The 20,054-nt window shown below is 56.1% G+C and overlaps 1 protein-coding gene across 5 annotated transcripts in view; it reads left to right on the top strand.

Moving 5' to 3' along the window:
• OPHN1 (oligophrenin 1) overlaps positions 1-20,054 on the top strand; it is a 68,445-nt gene that overhangs the window by 15,013 nt on the left and 33,378 nt on the right. For 3 of the 5 annotated variants that reach the window (XM_082323653.1, XM_082323651.1, XM_082323650.1), the window contains exons 2-4: positions 5,503-5,598; positions 9,881-9,942; positions 12,376-12,447. In XM_082323653.1, coding sequence (XP_082179779.1) covers positions 5,503-5,598; positions 9,881-9,942; positions 12,376-12,447 — 230 coding nt within the window. Of the gene's footprint in view, positions 1-5,502; positions 5,599-9,880; positions 9,943-11,365; positions 11,862-12,375; positions 12,448-20,054 lie in introns of those variants that run through there. The other 2 variants (XM_082323652.1, XM_082323654.1) reach the window with 2 other exon arrangements.

The raw sequence follows: 20,054 nt of genomic DNA, 5'->3' as shown, positions 1-20,054 counted from the left end.
TCTGCTGGCTGCTCTTCCCCTGCTGCCCGTGCATCAGCGCAGGCAGGGACCCCGGCTAAAGTTGCCTCTCGCCTTCCAGTGCAGGCATGGGCATCCTGTAGCCCCATCTCAGTTCAGCCGTCCATGCCTCACTGTATCTACCCTCAGCTGGAGTCAGGTTAAATTAAGGACTGCATTTGCTCTAGAAATGTCACTGGCCGATGCTTGCTATGGTGATGAGGTGTGGGTTTTTTATTCTATTTTTTTTTTTTTTCTCCTTAATTTGCAGTGTGGTATTCAGGGAGCTGTGCGGGACTGAGGATTAGCCAAAGACCCGCTGAGCCCGCTGCCCGCTCGGCCCCTGAGCTCCTGCAGGAGCGGTGGTTCTCGCCTGGCTCTTCCCTAGGGAGAGGCAGAGGTGGCGCTGGCTCTGCCAGCCCCGCGCAGCTGACACACGGAAAGTCATTGGGTCGGCGAGGGGGTATTTCGGTACGAATAACCTGCAGGAGGGTACTGGCAGTCTGGTCCTGGCAGATGTGATGTGTATGCTCTGCGACTGCTCTGCTACACAGTAGGAGGTTTTCTGTTGGTTTTTAAAGTGTTCATTTCTAAAAATCTTGCTGCTTTCTGCATCTCTCTTAGAGCCGGCGTCACATTGTGTCCCTGTGGTGTTAGATGAGGCAGTCCCAGCACGGCCCTCCTTTTCTGGTGCACAGAGATCCTGGTGGTCCTGTAGCTGTCACCAGCGGGTTGTCACTGGCACTTCTATCTCCCGGTGCTCGGGGACGTGGTTTCCTCTTTTGGCAAGAGAGGACCATTGCAGTCGCACAGACAGAAGCTCAGATCAGTGCGACCCTCCTCTGAGGAGGGCAAAGCTAATTAAAGACGTGCCTCTGACACCTCGAGCAGCACCGCCGTGCCCCGTTCTGCAGCCGCAGCCGCTCGTCCCCGTGGCAGCGTGAGGCGGTGCACGGGGCCGCATCCCCCGCGGGGTCTGTCCTGCGGCGGTGGTTTCCTTCTATTCTAAATTCTAAGCGTTGGGGGGAAAAAGCAGAACCACAGCCTGTTTTAGGGCTCCTGGTTGTAATCCGTGCTTTTTCAGAGGCCTGTGGCTTTTGCAAAGAAGCAAATTTTTTTTGTAGTCTTCAGTTACCTGTGGTTGCTGTGAAAGGCTGAAATGAGAATCCCCGCTAGGTCGTTGCTGAGCAGGCTGTGGGGCACATCCTTCAAGAGCTGCAATCTCTGGAGATGTGTTTATATATACATAAATACAACCAGAAAGTTCTTTCTGTACCTCCTAAGACTAGTGCGGCTGTAGCTGGCACTCCTTCCCTCCCTCCTGCCAAGCGCAGCTTGGCTGGGGTTGTTCTGTGCAGGGAGACGGGACTTTATTTTCACTAGGAGAGTAAATTACTGTGACCGCAAATTGTGAAAGCTGGCATCGCTTACTGAACGCTGTAAGGAAGAAGAGGCCGAGAGGATTCCTGATCGAATTCATTTTGGTGCATTTCCACGGAAACAGGCTGAGCTGTACCAAGAGCAGGCAGGGTCCTTCGGGGCTGTCGGGCGGTGGCGAGGCTTTGCATGCTGGTGGCAGCGGTAGCCCTGGCTTGCAAGCAGAGCGTTAGTCCTTCAGCAACGGTCCGGCTCTCCGCACGCGTTCCTGGTGCTGCGTGAGCAGGGCAGACCCTGTAGCTGCCTCTCTCCAGCCCGCACCCTCTCCCCACTGCCAGGCTTCGGGTGTGCAAAGCGGGGGGCGTTTGGCAGCTGTGTGTTTGTGTCAGGGGGAAAAGGCTTCCGAATGTGTGTTAAAATGAGGGAGAATGTGGGCTTATCTCTCCCAGCGTGGAGATGCAGCCCCATTTTTCCAGGCAGCTGATCTCTTCCTGCCCAGCTCCAGCTGCTGAGCGCGGTGGCCCCTTCCTGCTGTCGAGCTGCTTTCCTGTGGCCGCGGCTCATCCCTTTCTCCCCGGCCCCTGGTGTCACCACGCCGCCGTTCGGGTGCCACCGAGGGAAGGGGCGACTTCCCGCCAAGTGTCTCTGGGTGGGGATGCTCTGCACCGGGCCCTGCTGCTGTCCTGGCTGCTGGACCCCGCAGGGACGCAGCCCCCGGGCGCGAGCAGCTTCTCCGCCCTCGGGGGCGGTGGTGCCAGCAGGCGCTGCTGCGGCGGGGCCAGCTGCCGCAGTCATCCCCATGTTAATTTCCCAATAAACACCCCATCACTACAGTAACACCCGTAATGCCCTAGCGGTACCTGATGCTGTCCGTCCTGCGTGTATATATAGGATTTGTCAGAAGCCGGTGTTCAGCCAAGGCTCTGTACGTGTGCGAGCACGAGTCACGTTGGTCCGTAGGAGTCTGGTTTCCATTAAACGCTCCTCCAGAGCCGCGCCAGGCGTTTGCAGCACTGGCTCTCCCTCCGGCTTGTCCACTCCTTTCCTAACCCTAAAGCTTCCACGGTTGTTTTTCTATGGTGGGGGCTGCACCAGGCGGCTGCCCCGGCCACCCCAGGGATGTCCTCGGCGACTGCCACCTCGGCGTGGGGCAGCGGGGATGGCTGTCGGCTCCGGCAGCGGGGTGGCACGCCAGGGTGAATGCAGTCACTGCTCACGGCGGGGCTTCCTACACTCGGCTTCGCTGAAGGCGAGGATGAGGATGGCTCCCCAAGATGAAAAAGATTCCTTGTCCCAAGCGAAACCGAAGAGCATTGAACTAATTAAGGGGCACTCTTTTTTTTTTTTTTTCACTGTTAAGCTAATGTGAGATGTGGTTTATAGCAAGTCCACCTGGATTTCCTTCAGCTAGAAAACTGGCAGATAAACTTCAGGCCAGACAGCATTTTGAAAGGAAAATGTAACTTAAATCAGCTATACCATTTCTTTTTTTCTGGTTAAAATATATTGTCTTTGGCTTTTTTAAACCCTTCTCTGCTATTGCCCTACCCCGTTTCTACAAAAACCAAAAAGGCCAGCAGCTGGCCAAGGACCATTTCTCCGATGCTGGGGCTAAACACTGTGCTGACACACGCGATGGAAAAACAGTGCGTGCAAATCCTCTGTCCCCACAGGCGCCGAGAGTGGGATTTGGGTGTGCAGCCGTGCGCCTGGCTCACGGGGACGCACGCGGACGGAGCTGGCCGCTGCCCCGTCGCCGGTGCCTCGTTGCCAGCGCCTGCGGAGGGGTTCGGAGGGATGCTGGCGGGGGTGCAGGAGGGTGGGATGCAGTGAGCCGCCTCGGGTGCCGCTGGCTTTCGGAGGGGCTGCTCAGGGACCTGGCGCTGGGCCGGGATGGGTGTTCGGACGGGTGTTCGGATGGAGTGGCTGAAGTTCACCCACTAACAAACGTAGTCGAGGAGCGAGGAGGGGCTGGGCGAGGGCCATCAGCAGCGTCCAGGGAAGACGACGAGGGTTTGCAGGGGGACGAACAAAGATTCCCCTGAGCAACAACTGAATGAGAGCCCGAAGCGAACGCTGCAGGACTGAGAGTGAATTATTTGCTGGGGTTTTCCATCAAATCAATGACATCATTCTGTGCCGGAGTTCACCCATTTACGCTCTCTCAGCCCCCCCAGCAGCTGTGCTTAAATAGCGACATTCAGGCCTGAATCTGCCCATTCAGGAGCAAAGGTTTGACCCGTCGGAGGAAACTGCTGAACGAGGCTTTTGAGGGGAGAGCGGGGACTGTGCGCGCTTCGAGGCCGCGCTCCGCCCCGGGCCGGGGAATGGCTGCCCCGTGTGCCGCGGGTGCTGGGGGGCCTCGGGGGGGGCCGGGGGGCCTGGGCCGCTTGATTTCTTTTCCCAATGTCCAATTCAGTGTTGTCCAATTTTTCTCTCCCTTTCGTAGCAGTGTTTCAGAAAAACCCATGGTTGCCACTGTGGTGATAGGTTCTTTTGTCACTGAGCCTGCAATGGCAAAGGACCGACGAAAATACACCCAGGTCACCATTTTCCTAAGGCTGGAAATGCGAGGGGTAGCCTATACTGTGCAGACACAATTCCTCACTAACTCACACCTCATTTTTGGCCGTTATTTCCCCCCGGATTCTAACAACTGATGCCAAAAGTGATCGTGCTTGTCTTATTCTTTTGAACAGACAAATTAAAAAAACCGCCCACGTACACAGCGTTGCTCTGTTACAGCAGTCTTTCCCCTGGTTTGGGAAAGCAGGGGGGTGCGAGCTGGTTGCGCGTTAACGTCTGTGCCGTCACGTCTTCCACACTTGCAGCTTCCTGAATCGCAGAAAGCGCCGTCCCCGGTGCACCCCCCCAGAGGAATCCAGCCTGGGACTGTGCCTAGAGCTGCAGTCCAAAATCAGGGAAAATTGCAGCATAAATCAAAGTATAAAATTATTCCTTTGTTTTGTTTTATTGTCTACATCCTATTCCCTGAGGTCAGGGAAGTTCAGCCTCCTCCTGTTTGTATCTCGGGTATTTGCTGTTGGAGAAAGACTAAACCCCAAAAAAGCGTGCACCTTCGTGCGGGGAGCTGTGGTTGATGCGAGGCTGTCAAATCCGTCACGCCTCCCTCCTCTGCCCTGCCGGCGGGAGGAGGGCTCGGCGTCTGCTGCGGCGAAGCGTTACCTGGGGCTGTCAGAGCTGGGCGGCTTTGGCGCCGGGGTCTGCTGCGCTGTGGCTGCCCCGTCCCGCCGCGGCTCCCGCCGGTGTCAGCAGGCGCCTTCCCAACAGCGGAGCCCCTGACCAAGCTGTGAGGCAGCCGCGCAGGATGCAGAGGCACAGAGGATCCTTCTGGCTAGAAACTTCTCAGGAAAGTCCAAAACTAATTTGGACTGAGCTACCAGCCACCGTCAGGAAGTGTCTTTGCTTCAAGACTGAGCGTTTCTTCACCAGCGGACCCCAGGGCCATCTGCAGGCGCTGGGCTGAGCACAGCCGCAGCCCTCCGGCTGACGGCGCTCAGCTGCAGCGCTGTCGTGCTTCTCTTAGGGCCTGTTTGTGTCTGTGACCCCCTAAAGAGGGGCAGTTATTCCGAGTCCTATCTTTTTCCCCACGTTTATTTTCGGACTCTACAGATTTTTCTCCCATATAATGAAAAAGCTACTTTGAACAGCGAGAAGCCTGTCCGACAGCCTCCGTGCGCCGAGGAGCTGTGCTGATGCGTGCGCGTCTGCTTCTCTGAAAAGGTTCCCGGGGCGGCGGGGAACGCCGCGTTTGAAGCGGCATGTTTTCCTGCAGGGGAAACGCGTCTGTACCTCTTCCTGCGCGTTGCAGGACACGGGGCTATCGATGGGCCGTTGGTACGGCTCGGTGCATCCATTAGTACTGCAGGAGCGTTTTCAACAACACTGAGAAAGCAAAAGAAAACAAAACAAAACAAATGCTCTCTGTATCCTCTAATGGTTATTAACATTGCAACATTTTCTAACGTGCTTCAAATTCATGCTGACTAGGGATTTTTCAAACCACCTCACTATAGTTTTGTTCCATTCAGGCTAAATTTCTAAGACTTGCCACTTCTGTATAGCAATTGCAAAAATACACAGCCTTATTGCTCTGTCCTTTTCCAGGTTACTCGTCGGCAGTACAGAAATTCTCCCAGACTTTGCAGTCCTTTCAGTTCGACTTTATTGGTGACACACTAACAGATGATGAGATTAACATTGGTAAGTTTTCTTCTTTTTGATGCAAACTTTCAGTAACTGAGAAAGTCTCTCCTCTAGGAATTTGCCTGTGTTGATGGTTTTTAAGCAGCATCAGGAGCCGGGTTCCTCAGCTGCCAGTCAGCTATTCCATAGCGTATTTTACAAAGTTGAACGTTCACGGGTAGAGTTTCACATTCCCAGTTCAGCGGGTAGTTTGTGGAGGTTTGCCATGGCTCCAGCCCTGCTCCGTGCTGCCAGGCGCTGGGGAGGATGGCGGCACGGTGCTGGCCTCCCAGCAAGTCCCGCTTCCCAGTGCCGCAGGTGGACTGGGAGCACGCGCGGCCCAGAGCACTGGTGTATCTCCCAATCCAGGCGGGCGCTGCTCCTAAAGCTGCCTTTGCTCGGCAGAGAACGCGTTGCAAAAACAGAGCTGCCCTGTGCTGCCCTGAAAAAGGGAGCGGGCTGCAAGCTGCCGGGACAAATGAATTGCTGGATGTGTCATTGTATGGCAAATAATCGCCAGTCTCTGCCGTCACGGAAGGGAAGCCTGTGGCACGTATGTCGTACTGGTCCCCGCGCATCTGTTCAGGATTAGCCATCCTGAAGCCATTTTATGTCCCTGCCAGCCCGGTGCAACTGTGCGGGTTCCACAGCTGGGCGCACCCCGGGGGCACCTGCCCGGGCTGGACACAGGGAAAAAGAACAAAGAGAAAAAAAGCTTTTGTCAGGCTGTTGTTGGAGAGCGGCTGCAAGTGTGATATTGCTGATGTCGGGTCTCTCAGCCGTCGCTGAAAGGGGAAGGAAGTAAAGCCTGTTCTTTCGGTTGTTTTATTTAAGGCATTTTAAAGCAGATTGCAGCTTGCCCTTCAAAATCGGATTTCCTCTATGGAAAGTCTCTAGGTGAAACCCACTGGAAATGAGTCAGCCTCCAAATCTAATGGCAATAGAGGTGCTGAATTTCCAAACACATCTGAATAAGGGAGGGTAAAACATTGCCTTATAAATGCCCCTCCTGGGAGCAGAGGGATCCGAAGCAAACGGCCGCGCAAGGAAAGGAGCATCCCTCCTCCTGGCTGGCAGGGACAAAGCTCCAGCGTCCCGCGCCCCTGCGCTGCCTCTCTGCCTGCCTCCCTGAGCCCGCCAGCGGCGAGCCGGTGCGGCGGGGCCGCGGCGAGCCGGTGTGGTGAGCCGGTGCGGCGGGGCTGCGGCGCTTGGCGGGCGAGGAAGACTGCTGGAAATGGCAGAGGTTGAATGGGGGGATCGTGGGCGGAGGAGAGGAAGAAGAGATCACAGCAAATGTAAAACACACTGTGGTGAAACGAGCGCGTTTCTCTACTTCTGTTTTTGTTGGGGCATATTTGTTTTGCTTTTTCAAGAAGAGGTCCCTGGTTTCCCCTATGAAAAAGCCTGTGCTGTGTTCCTCCTCCTGCACCGATCCCTGCAGTGCCTGCTGGGGCTGAGCCGCCTTGCAAGGCTCCCTTATTCCCAAAACAGCAGCAGGGCGTTGACATCTCCATAGCAGCTTCCATCTCCTGCAAGGGTGCCAGCCATCTGCGTGGGAGCGTAGGAGCTCATTTGATGTGCAGGATATGGGAATGAAGCAAAACATTCACAAGCACTTCTTATCGTACTTCAGGGAATGTGTTTGATCTGTACATACAGCTAATGGCGCACTCATTTCTTTTTGCGTAGGCAGAGAGCGGGCTGACACTCCTGCACGTCAGGTGGCAGCTTTGAACGCTGCAAGTGCGACTCAGGGCACGGACGCTGGGCTGATGTTGTCCGTCGTGAGCGGCGCTTTCCCCCAGGGACGTTAATCGTTACAGACGCATCCGCGTTACGCAGCGGCTGCGGTCCCTCCGCCGCTCACCCGCACGGGACCCAAATCAGCGGCTCCTTCAGAGATGAATGGAGCAATGAAGTCGGATGGCGTGTTCCTCCCTCCCAGGCACGGGAACCCAAAGTCCTCTGGTTTTAAGGAGCTGACATTCCTGGCGTGCTGCTGGCGGAGGCCGGCTGAGTCACTCCCAGGTGGTTCCCAGGTGTGACGTGGCCGGCAGCCGTCGCGGGCAGCCTCCCTGCCCTGCCCTGCCCTGCTCTGCGAGGGTTCGCAGGCGTTGACCCAGGCCGGTGGTGCAGGTCCACCCCGGCGCTCCTGCGCAGGGCAGCGCTCCTGGGCACCGCGGGCCTGGCAGCGGGGTGTCACCGGAGGCGGGTGTTTGTGGTGCAAGGACAAATTCAGTGGGCTGCTCCGCGACTGCAGCCAGGAAACGTGTGCCTGGGCTCTTCCTGTGGAGCAAGGAAAAAAACACGTAGTGAAAATTTTAGGCGCTGACATTTTCCCTGTAAGTCAGGGCTGGATTCTCTTTCTCCCCGTGATAATTCCTTTCCTGGCTTGGGCTCCCGGTGTCTGTGCGCACTTAAGGTTTCACATCGTCCTGAGTAACCACAGGGACAGTCACCGTGTCGGTCGGCCCTGTGGTCAAGTGTAATACACTGTTAGGAGATCGCATGTGCCAGGCTCTGAAGCCCTTGCTACGGAAGAGAACTCAGAAGTTACTGACTCATCAAGAAGGTTATGTTTTGATGATGCCAGCTGAGGGCCTGTGTCACGAGGCTGTGGTTTTTCCCTTTTGTGTCTGTCTCAGCAACTGCAGAGTGAATCCCCTCACGCCAGAAGCTCGTACTTGCTGGCTGTGCAGCAGCGTTACGGCTGGCTTTTAGCAGAAGGACCCGTATTTCTCCTAAGGTACCACCTATGGATGTGGGGAGAGGGCCCTCAGCTTGCAGACAGAGCACAATGCATCCCCGTATCTGTGGGATGAGCTATTGCTGTACGTGCCTCGCTGTACAGCCGAGTTGTTCCCTCGTGTGTTGCCCCTGCCAAGCCAGGCATGCTGGAGCTCTGGATGCCGCTCTGCTCGAGAGCTCTGGTGTCAGCCAGGCCCTTCTGGGGTTCCTTGGTTCGTTCTCAGACAGCCTTTAAACTGCTCAGCAGTGCTCAAGTGCCTCTGCGCGCTTTGCGGTGAGTGCAGGGTCTGAGCTGCGAGCACAAGAACTACTGTAGCTTTTGCAAAGCCGTTCTGTGCTTTACCCACGGCGATGAAGGCGAGCGTGAGGCGGCGGGGCCCGTCCCCAGCGCTGCTCTGCGCAGGGCAGCTGCGAGCCCCGCAGGGTGCTGCAGCCGCAGCTGGAGGCTGATGGGCGGCACTGCGGGAACCTGTCCCAGCTAACTCCCCGGTACGCCGGGGCAATCAGGCTATTCTGAATGCTTTCAGCACGCAGCCACGCTGTGTGCCTAGGCAGATGTTGGCCCAGCCTTGCCTTGCAGCCTCCCAGGGAACCGAGACTTTTGCAGTGCTCCTCATTTCAGTGCCGTTAGTGCTCTCCTGATGAGAGGGGTTTCCCCCCTGCTGCAAATTCAGCCCCTTCCCGTGTTCTCCTTCGGTGGGCAGAGGGAAGGGCCGAGTGTTCCCTCGTGGTGATAACCCTGTTGGTGCAGGGAGAGTCAACTGCTCCTACCTGGTCTCTTTTTTCCCCGAGGCTAAATAAACCTTGTTGTTTCAGTTTGTTAAAGGAAAGGTTTCATGTTATTTTTGTTGGCAGTGGACTCCAAGAAAAGTGCCGATCAATGAGATGTTTTTGTTTACCGTGTAATATTTTGGGGAGTGGTGTCAATGTCTGTGACCATTTCTACACCTGCTGCCTTTCCTTCGTCGGTACACGGACTTTGTGCTGCTTGTCGCTGAGCCTAATCTTTGTCATCCTGGGCTGTTGCAGACTTGCCTTGGTCCTAGAAAGCACCTGCAGCTCTTCCCAGCTCGGGCGGAGGTGCCGGGCCCGTTCTGGTGCTGCCGGCAGCCATCCCGGCAGGACAGGGAGCCCCATCCTGCCCGCAGCCCCCCGCTGCGGCAGAGCCCGTCCCGCCACGGTCCCTGCTGCCGGCAGCTGCCCCTTCCCCTCGTTTGCCCCCTCCCTGCCGCCTGCCTTACCGGCTCTGCAGTACAATCCCTAATGAGAGCTAATTAACTTCGGCTTCCCTTCCCAGGGCGTTATCTCCCACATTGCTCCAGGCAGGAGGCCCTCCTCTCCAGTGCGTAAATAAACACCCCTCGTGGCCAGCCTTCACTGAGTGCCTGGCCTCGCTCAGTTTCTGCCAAAAGGGGCCACCTCTTCTCTATTTTTTGGCAAGCCTTTAGACAGCGATGCTGGGGGTGCAGCCAGACTCGGGTACCCCAGCGAGCGTCCCATGCTCCAGTGCCACATCCCAGCTCCGCTGACCAACCTCTTCTTTTCTTTACAGCCGAGTCCTTTAAGGAGTTCGCAGAGCTGCTCCAGGAGGTAGAGCTGGAGAGGTCCATGATGGTAAGATGATCTGAACTGTGCTCTGGTAATTACTGCCTCGTCGCAATGTTTAAACACTAGATCATGGCCAAATGGCACCATGTACCTTGGTGTGAACCTTCCCATTGGAGGGACCTGGGAGCACCAGGAACATTGTGCTTTGTACCATGTCTGGCCCACGGTGCCATCACCGTGGGCCCCGAGCAGCAAAGGGGAGGTGCTGGGCGGGGAGGGGGAGAGGTGGTCCCACGCAGCGTCCGAAACCTCTCCTGCGTGCTGGGCAGTCGCGGAGCCCCAGGGCCCTGCCATCCGCAGCAGGTTTGCTCTGCAGGGCCAGGTGTGTCTGAGCTGGGAACAAGCTGGTTTTGTGGTGAAACAAAGTGTTAAAGAATAAGAAGCGAGATGTATTTTTAGCTTCATTTTTGCTGGGTGTGAACACGCAGGTCCCCCTGTGCCCCTGCCCTTGCCAGCACAGCTCCCGCAGGGCGATGCGCTGCCTCTGGTCTCCCGCTGCGTTGTGCCTCTCCAGAGCTCCTCCAGAGCAAGTGTTGGCTTCCCGTTTCACTCCTAATTCCAGGAAAAACACGAAGGTTAGGCTCAGTAGAGAGCTTTTACAGCATGCCAGGAATGTGCTGCTTGGCTCTGCGTTCCTCTGCCTCGTGCGGCAATGGGAGCTCGTGCCAGGCTGCTGGCTGGGCCAGCGCCGCAGGGGTGGCTGTGCCGGCGGGACACCACCGTCCGCTCCACGGGTCCACAGACAGGCAGGGAACGGGAGGAAACCAGTAAGAGGCAGGAGGAAAGCAGTAAGATATTTCTTCATTAATTACATCCCAGATACAGTGGCCCCTTTGGCAGCGGGTAAGTGAGTGGAAGGGATCGTTGCAGGGATCATGGATGCTTTTAGGGATGCTGCCCAACTTTTCTAAATCTTTTTTTTGCCCTGCACTTGTAGGACCAATCCTTTACAGTAGCTCACTCAGAAGGTTTCACACTGTCACCACGTTCATCAGCTTTAAAGTACCTAAAAGGGCTGTGGCAGTGCAGTGTTGTATCCCCTTCTCTTCCCTTCTCTGGAGCTCAGGAGGCAGCCTGTCGCCGTAGAAGTGGGGACGGGAAGAGGCAGCGGGTCACGTCCCAGTGTCAGGGTGGAGCTGGAGCCAGTGATACGAACTGGGGTGAGCTTGCCTGTGGATCCGTGGAGAGGGAGCACAGAGCATGTCCCAGGAAAGCATCTTTCAGACATGTGGCAGGACTGGGAGAGGCACAGGCAGGCTTTCCTTTTTCCCTAGCTGTTATTGTTACTCTCTTGCTGTGACAGATAACCTGCTGTCATTCCTCTTCTGGCTGGATCTCAGGAGAAGGAAAGTCCATCCTTTATTTGAGAGCCGTGTTGCTAGAGCCATCAAGCCCAGTGCTGTCCATGGTGAGAAATGCCAGACCATGAGAAAGCCATGGCAGGGAGCCAGCCCCAGCTCTGTCTTCTGCTCGCCTGAGCCTGGGGCCTTCATCACACCTTCTCTGAGAAGCAGCTCCTGCCCATCATGGCCTTGCTGAGCTCTTATGGGTTGCTTAACGTTGAAAAACAGCTCATTTCGGGACTGCGGCAGCCACTTTCTGGCAGTGAACTCACCAGCATGAGCATCTGCTGTGTTCGCTGGGAGGTGCTAGTAGCTCAACAGGTCCCTGCCTCCAGGATCTTACTGACCCATCTAAGCTTTGCACGCAAGACAAGGGTGGATGCTGTCGTGGAAAGCAGGGCTAGTGCAGCGGGGTGCCTGGGTGCCAGGAGGGAGCGCGGCCGCGTTGCCTGGAGCAGAGGAGCCGGCGGCAGCGGCGGAGGGGGAGCAGCTGCAGCAGCAGCACGTCTTCTCCGCTCCCTTCCCACCCCTTAGCGCGGGCAGGGCAGCTCGCTGCAGGCAGGCGCCCAGCGGAGCTGACAAGTAAGTAGCAGTCTCCAGTGTGCTTTGAGAATATATTTGTTCTGTTTTGTGCATCTTGGAGAGATAAACAACCTGCCTCGCCTGCTGGGGCTGCTCCTAGTGAGAGCTCACCCAGCAGCCAGCCTGCTTTGCACATCTCTCAGCCCTTCCCGTGCCCGACAGGGACAGCGGTTCTCTTAAAACAGGATGGGTGGCCGGTGCTGTCACTGGCGGGATTGTCCTGCCTGAGCACGGCCTGCGGCACAGGGCTGGTGGCAGGCTGGGGGAAACCCGTCTGTCATGTACGGAACGTCCCCGAAGCCTCGCGTGCCATGACTGGGGTTTTCTGTGTGTTACGGGTGGGGAAACGTGGGTACGGACGGGTTAAGTGACTTCACCTACAGACAGAGAACAAGTTTGCAAGTCAGAGACGTTAAAATCTAAGAGTTCTTGGCCTCTAGCCCTGTTCAGCCTCTATTTAGGAGAAAATGAATGTGCGTCCTGTAATTAAACTGTTTCTTTCTTTGTGCTGTAGGTACAAAACGCTAGTGACCTGCTGATCAAACCTTTGGAAAACTTTCGGAAAGAGCAAATAGGGTTCACCAAGGTAAGGCTTGATTGTTTGTTTGTTTTAAATTTGAACAGATTTGTTTGTTTTCTATTACTATGTTTGAATTTGATTTTTTTTCTCCTGTTTGTTTGGGGTTTTTTTTCTTGTTTTTAAAAAGTAGACAATTGTTGTACTACGTTTTGACTTCATGCTTTCAGAAACTTCCCCATCCAATGCTGGCTTTCAGCTGCTGGCAGGAGACAGCCCGTGCTGTGACTTTTAGTCTGATTTTTCAATCATAAGAGGCTCCAAAACCTTTTCCTGAATTCTTTGGGTTCTCTTCTGGCCTGATTCCAGCACCGTCTCCATCCTGAGTGAGGAGTGCTTGTTTCGACCGGTGGTCAGGAGATACTCCTTGCTGCTTTCCCTCTTCTCCCTTTTGTTCATTCAGTGCTACTGAGAATAAAATACTTTTCATTGATAAGCGTGTGTTAGAGTGGGAGGGAGAAAGAGCAGCAGAGGCCGGCAGTCCAAACTTGATTATAGTCATAAGGCTTTTGTTATGAAATATTTAAATAAAGCATCTAATGAGTCTCTCAGACGGACCAAACTTTTAAAGAAACAAACTATAAAAAGCAAATCCTGCACATGTTGAGCAGAAAAGATTATTTTTCCCTTGTCTGCTATCAAGAAGTCCAGGTTCCACGTTACTCGGCGGCAGCTTGAAATGGGGCTGGCTCTGAACCAGCTCAGAAATGGAGATGTTTTGGAGAACTCTTGGGGCTTGGATTCAGCCCAGCCCATCTGGAGTCTCCGACGTTTAATAAATACAGGATTTGAGAAACGATACTCGATCACCATCCTGCCCTTCAGAATCCCCCTGCACAGCTCTGGGTGTAGAGCGCCTCTCTGAGAAGCCGCAGCAGTCTGAGCGTGGCGAAGGTTTTGCAGCCGGCGGGTTTTGCAGCAAGCCTCTGTGTTACCAGCACGTGGACGTGCCCAGGGCTGAGAGAAAACTCCCTCCTGATTGAGCTGTCTGCATTAACGGTAGGGCCAGCACATATTTAGAAGAGAGTCATGGGACAAGGTCAAGCTTATTTTCCCCTCTGTGTTTATGGAACACTTAAGTCAAGAGGGCAACAGTCTGCAAACGTTCAGATGACAGTATTAAAGTGTCCTTCGGGCTGTTTTCTTCTCAGGTAGCCCTTAAGGTGTGTAAGGATTACTTTGTCTACATCCCGGAGCGCGCTCTGCTCTGAGAGCCGTGCCGCCTCCTGCCCGTGGGTCACGTACCCTGCCTCCTGCTCCGGAGCTGGCCGGTGCCTGGCTGGCAGACGCCTGTCTCGGCACGGTTGGTGCCGTAGCCGCGGCAGCGGGGGGCTCGGAGCGCTGACAGGGATTCACCTGGCAGCCTACAGCCCTTCCTTGGTCCCTGCTGATGGGGCAGCGTACTCCAGGTGGAGGCGTCGGGCAGTGACCGTGGCAGGACGCTGTTCACAAGCAGCGAAGAGAGGTGGCGGAGGGCAGGGATTCGTTGCAGGTGGCCTGGAGGTCTTTGTGGTTTGGCTTTGGCTTTTGTTTCTTGTGAGGAACATGAACTGCAAAGGTGTCGGGCGCACCTCGGTGAGAAAGGGCTCTGCCACGGCTCAGCAGAAGCGCTCGCGCGCAGGAGCTTGCAGGGGAGCGCTTTGCGCCCCGCCGCGTTCGCAGGTGCACCCGTGCTGGCAGGGGATGCGCGGGAGGTAACGCTGTCTCCAGTGCCGCCCTGCAGCCTTGAGCAGGTGCGAGTTTCGGAGCGAGCCCCAGCCTGCTCCAGACCCTTGCCGTCACCTCCGGCGCTTTCCTGACAAGAGCCCGCGCTACACCGCTGGCCCGGGTCCCGCTGGGCTGCCTCCTCTGGTACCGCCTCGGGCACAAAGCCTTCCTTCACTTGCCAGCCTGCAGAGCTCCTCCGGGTCATTCGCATCCCTCAGCAGAAGGCGTGAAATACAAATGAGGACTCCTCACAATGGCGCTCTGTCAGCGAGGGGTCCCTCTCCGTTTCTGCTGTGCCTCCGCTGACTGGCATCACCCGAGTAGATCCTTCCTGATTTACACCGGGGGGAGGGAGGCCAGGGCCGGGCTGTGGAGCAGACTGGAGACATGACACAGAGAATTTGTGCCCTCTGCTTTCGTTTCCCATATTTTGGCAGAGTTGCCTTCTGTGAGATGTTTTCTGTTCTCTTTGCAAGATGCTGAAGCCAGATAGGAAGAGCCTTTGAATTGGGTCTTTGTGATGACTCTGGCTGGAGAGCAGCCAGTCAGTCTGACGAAGACATCTGAGTCTGCATTAACCCGTTTTCCCGGGGATGAATGGAGTCTCCTCGGTCCGATGGCGTGCTCCCACCCAGGGGAGCCCCCGCCGCGTCGCCAGGGCCCGCCGCAGCCGCCCCCTCCAGCCCCCTTCCCCTGCTAGCCGCAGACCCCTGGGATCGACGCTTTTCCCGGGACTTGTTGGTAAATGTTTGTATGTGTAGACATCAAAAATAAAAGCGGAGGATCCGGGATCCCGTGAGCTGACCCATTTCTCAGCCCTGGCCACGGAACCCTATTCTGCTGAAAGCTAAGGAGCCGGTGAGAGTTCAGGGCGGGGGGTGCGGCACTGATGAGGTGAGCGCGTAAGGGAGCCGGCGTAATCGAGGCTGCTGCGAGCGCCGGGAGGGGCGCGGGTGGCGTCGGGGAGGCGCGGGGATCGCTTCAGGGAGAGAGCGTGTGGGGCGGTCTGGTTTTTCATTTCACATTAGATGGTGTTTATGGAGGGCAGACTGCGCGCTCGGTCCCCGCAGGCTGTGAACTCGGTGGGTTTTGTGCCATCTCTGTTCGCAGAGGCTCCGAGTCCCGGGTGTGCCTGGCGAAGCCGCGCCTGACCGTGGGGTTTGAAAAGGAGCAGCGTGGCCTGTGGGGTGGCGGGGTTCTTGATGAGCAGGGGAAGGAGGGGTGATGAGAGACGTGCTCGCCACAAAGCAGGACGGTAGGGCGGGTTGCGGCCTGAAGCCCCGAACGAGCGCGGTGTTACTTAGCGCACGTTCCTCTTGGCCTACAGAGCCCTGCGGCAGAGCCACGCGCGCGTCCTGCGGCAGCCCGAGGAAGGCGCCTCCTCGCCCTCCCGCAGGCCAGACGCCCTCGGCGCGGCGCGGCCGGGGCGCTGCCGCGGGGCCTCGTGCGCAGGGCCTGTCCCTCCCGCCCCGCCGGCCGCCGCCAGCAAAGCCTCGGCTTTCAGCTCCCACGCTGCGGGCGAGCTCTGTTCTGGGCTTGGGGTGCTTTCGCTAAAAGCCATGATGCAGTCATCCAGTTTAGGGGGATTTGAATAGAAAAAGTTTCATTCCGATTCCACTTGGAAGGAGGCAGCTTTTTTTTTAAGAAAAAAAGAAAAGAAAAAAAAACAAAAACACAAAGCAAAACAAAAAAGTCAGAGGGGAAAAACTTCTTTGGACACGTTGTAAGCTGCGGGAGGAATGTTTACTACGCTCTGGGATGCTGAATAAATGCAGTGTTTTTCAAAAAGTTCTTACGTAGGAGACAACATGTATTCCTGGAAGTACTTAGTTAATTCTGTTCTTAATATTTCATTAACAATGATTTTAAAAGAAAGGGAGGACAGTAACTTCTACTTGCTTTCATCTCTGTGGGAGCAAGATCTAAGGAGCATTTGAGAGAACGCAGTGGGTAAGGGAAGAAGACCAGGTTAAATTGAGTGTGGTTTTGTAGAAATGCTCTTTCTACACCCCTCAACAGCATTTTACTTTTTAGAAATCATCTTTTTTTGTATTAACTGCTGATGCATCATAAAAATTAAACTCGGGCATGAAGTATTTTTTTCCATATGAACATATTTCTCTTTTTCCCGTTTCTTCCCTCCACCGCTTTGCCAGATGAGGCTGCAAGCCGAAGCAGAGCCTGCCGCCCATCTCGCGCCTTCAGCTCCTCTCCAGCAACAGCTTGCGATTTCCCCAAACTGACTTGGGGTTTGAATTTACTCAGTGCTGTCTTCTTTATCGAGAGATGGTGAACACATCACTGTTTGTGTTCGTTACTGGGCGTCCATGTCGCGAGCGCAGTAGCTCTGCTGCGGTTTCAGCAGGATTATCGTTGCCTTCATCGAAACGGGGCATACTGGGGCGGGAAATGCAGCAGAAGCGGATTCATCTAATATTTACAGGCTTTCAACTTGCGGTCTTTCCCCAGCTCTGCTCAGAGCCACGTTGCTCTGGGGAGGCAGCAGGGTCAGGGCCGTGTGGGCAGGGGCAGCCTGGGAGCGCCCGGCGCCGGCTGCGCGCCCGTCTGCCCTTCGTGTCCTGCTGGGTGTCCTGCTGGGTGTCCTGCTGGGTGTCCTGCTGGGTGCTGATCCTCCACCCGAACCCCCGCAGGTGTGGTCGGAGCTGGGGGCTGCGGCAGGCAAAGTGTGTTCCGTTTCATTTTGTTTTGTTTTTCTTGAAGAAGAAGAGAAGTAGCCACATGAGCTGGGCTCCTCGCTTGCAGCTCACTCTGCCTCTTCTAGGATAGGAATTTCAGAGGATCCTAATTAGCAACTAATGGTTAAGGGAGAGTTTTGGCAAGTCCGTTTGCCCCTTTCGCCCCTAGTCCTCGGCCGCTCCATCTCTCACTTAAGCTGGAACCAAGCAGCTGCCAAGGGGCTCCCGCTTTGCCCTGCTCCCGGCAGCAGCAGCCGGTGCACGGGGCAGGACCCCGCACGCACAGCTAGCCGAAGCTGCTGGTGGACTGACCGCTGGACTGGGCAGCCGGTGCTTTCCCAAGGGCTCCAGCTTATTTCTGGTTAAAGCAGCATTTGCTGAAGCTTAGAGAGCGAAGCTTTCAAAGAGCACCCTCCTTCGCTGCTGCGTGACTCTGCCTGCATTCAGGTGAAATCAGCTCGGTTTCTCTTGGTGAGCACATAAATGAAAGTTGGGCGGCTTCTTGGACTTGGCAAATCTTAATGGGAAGGTAATGCTGTCCTTTGCTGAATATTCATGAAGAACTAATTTGTGCTCATGTTTCCAGATTGTGCTTCAGTCTGGGTGGGTTTTTTGTGTTGTTTTTTTTTGTCTTGGCTTGCTCTGTTCAGCAGCCAACAAGCTGTTAGAAGCCTTGGCTTGACAATCAGGAGGCATTTGTAGTTCATCCTTCTGCTTTTCAGTTATATGTTAATTAGCCAGAGTGGGAAATGATTGGCAAGCCCCCTTTTAGTGGCCAAAAATGCTGTTCTGTGCTGCGCTCCTTTCCTCATGGGAGCAGTTCTCCTGCTGGGGTGAGCTGTGATCCGCACACTGGTGTCCACGTCTGCCATCGTTCCCGATCCCCTCGATCCCCAGGGAGAGCTCGGTGCTTGCACCCCCAGCGCAGCCGTGTGCCCCTGCCTGCCCGTGGGCGCTGGCGGGGGAGGAGGTGCTCCCTGAAGGGGTTGCTGTCTGGCCTCCGAGCTCCTGCTGCAGAAAAAGCTCTTCCATTGCTCCCCCAGGCTTTTTCTTTCTTTCCACCTACCTTTTCCCCTCCTTTTCCACTGCAGAGATGACCCTCTGCTGCAGGACAGGCCGTGTCTTCCCGCGGGGCGCTGCCCGTGCGAGCTGGTGGCAGAGCTGCTGCGTGGGTCCTGGTTTGTAGTCTCCCTGCGGCTGCAGGCTTGTGTTCTTGTGGCCGTCTGCACAGGCGCCACGGCCACCCACAGCTCGTGGTCTCCCCCGTGGGCTCATGTTCTTGTGGCCTTCTGCATGGGCACCACAGCCACCCACAGCAACATCACCTCTCCTGGGGACGAGATGCTCGTCTCGCCAGGAGCCCTGCACGCCGGGGCTGCTGCATCCAGAGGCGCATCCCCCTGCCCTGCCCAGCACCGCTCCCCTGCCTGCGGGCTCTGCCGTGCCCGGCCACGGCCGCACCAGGCTCCCGTGGGCAGCTGCTCCCTCGCCCTGTGCTTTCCCGCAGCTCCTGGGGCAGACGAGCAGCCACGCAGCCGGAGTGGATGGCGGAGGGTGGGAGAGGTTGGTCCCTGCTCTGGGCTGGAGCGTGGCTGCCGTCCCTCGTGGCCGCTCCACCAGGGTGGGGACGCCTGAGTCACCCCACGTGTGCCGCTCGCCGGCGTCGAGAGGCAGGACAGGACGCCTGGCGCTCCTTCAGCTGCTCGCCCACGGGTCCCCTAAGGAGCGGGGCTGGCACTGTCCCTTGCTGTGTTGAGAGACCACCTCTGCGTGCCTCCTCCGTGGGGGTAGCTGGGCTCTTGGTTGGGTTCAGAGCTAGCTTTCCACCACCGGCGCATTTCGGGGCCTGCTGCCGGCGTAGCCATCCTCTCTGAGGTGCCAGAAGCCAGCAGCAGGAGAGCTGTGAGCTGCAGACCCGCGGCGCTGCGTCGGCCGCCGGTGCTCTCGGTGCAGCTGTGTTTCACTGCGCTTCTGTGGCCTTGGCGTCTGGCGACTCCTCGTTACAGAAGTGAAAACAAGGCTAGGGTCCTGGCTGTGTTAGAGGTGGCATCTGATGGCACAGACAGACCATCCAAAGTGTGACCTTACAGACACGGTAATTGCTGCTTTGCAAAGGCTTTTGCTTCTCTGGGTTTGGATTTACTTATCAGGGGTGTTAGTCACGAGGGCGGTGTTCTGTTTTGACAGTCTTTCCTGGCATCGGCTCCGCAGCTGCACTGCTGCTTAAATTAGGTTTCACCCTCAGAGCACTCTCTGTTCCTCTGGATTTGATATGGATCTCTCTTTATTCTGAGGCGTGAATTTGCTAACGCGGAGTTCGGGATCCCTGATGCGGCAGAGGATGATGCCAGAAGATGTACTTCCCTTCAGGGGTCTTGTAATTACAGGGTGTCTGTAGGGCAGTAATTACTGGGGTAAAAAGGCGTGCTGGTCTAAGCCTGCCCTACTCCAGGCAGTTAAATATAAGCAGGGATATTCGAGTTGGTGCCTCTGCGTTTTTCCCTAGTAATTGTGCTTTCACAGTAGCAATGGGCAGGGATTAGCGAAACAGGACTCTTGTGGGGTGAGAACCCCTTTTCGCAGGAAGGCCGCTGGCAGCGACGCTTGGCCGCCCTTTGCGTAAGGAACCGATGCCCACCGCCAGGAGCCTGGGTGCTGATGGCAAGCTGCTCCTCCAGCAAAGGCCAAGGTGGCTGCTGCCGGGAGGTCTGACCTAGCCGTCGAACGTGGGTGCCTTTGCCCCTCTCTGACAGATGCTGCCCACGATGGGTAACGCGGGGAGCTGTGCAAGCTTCGCGTGCTCCAGTAAACAGCCTGCGAGCGTCTCCCTGTGTGTGCCCACCAGAAAATAACCTTTCTTCTTCCAGAGGCAATACGGCAGTAGCCGCTATGAGCGAGGGGCTGAGAAGAAAGCAGACGGTTAGGCGAGGTCTAACCGTGCTGAGCCAAAGTACCAGTTCGGGAGCCCGCAGGCGTCCCGCTGTGCAGGGCGTCCCGTCAGACAGACTGAGCAGTCCGTGCACGTGGAATGGGGAAGCAAAACTTCATGGCAGGAGAACTGACTGAAGGCAGAGAAAGGACTTCATTTAGGAAATGCAGCTTCAAACTTTGCAGTCACTGCTGAATTCATGAGGAAAATAACTGATACAGCCGGTCTGGTGGAGTCCGTCTGCTCTGTTTTGTGGTGGCATTGGTGTGTGTTTGCTTATTCAT

The sequence above is a fragment of the Platalea leucorodia genome, assembly GCF_965183815.1.
Source record: "Platalea leucorodia genome assembly, chromosome: 10".
NCBI lineage: Eukaryota > Metazoa > Chordata > Aves > Pelecaniformes > Threskiornithidae > Platalea > Platalea leucorodia.
The sequence above is the reverse complement of the archived record's forward strand: the minus strand, read 5'-3'. Positions and strand labels throughout refer to the sequence as shown.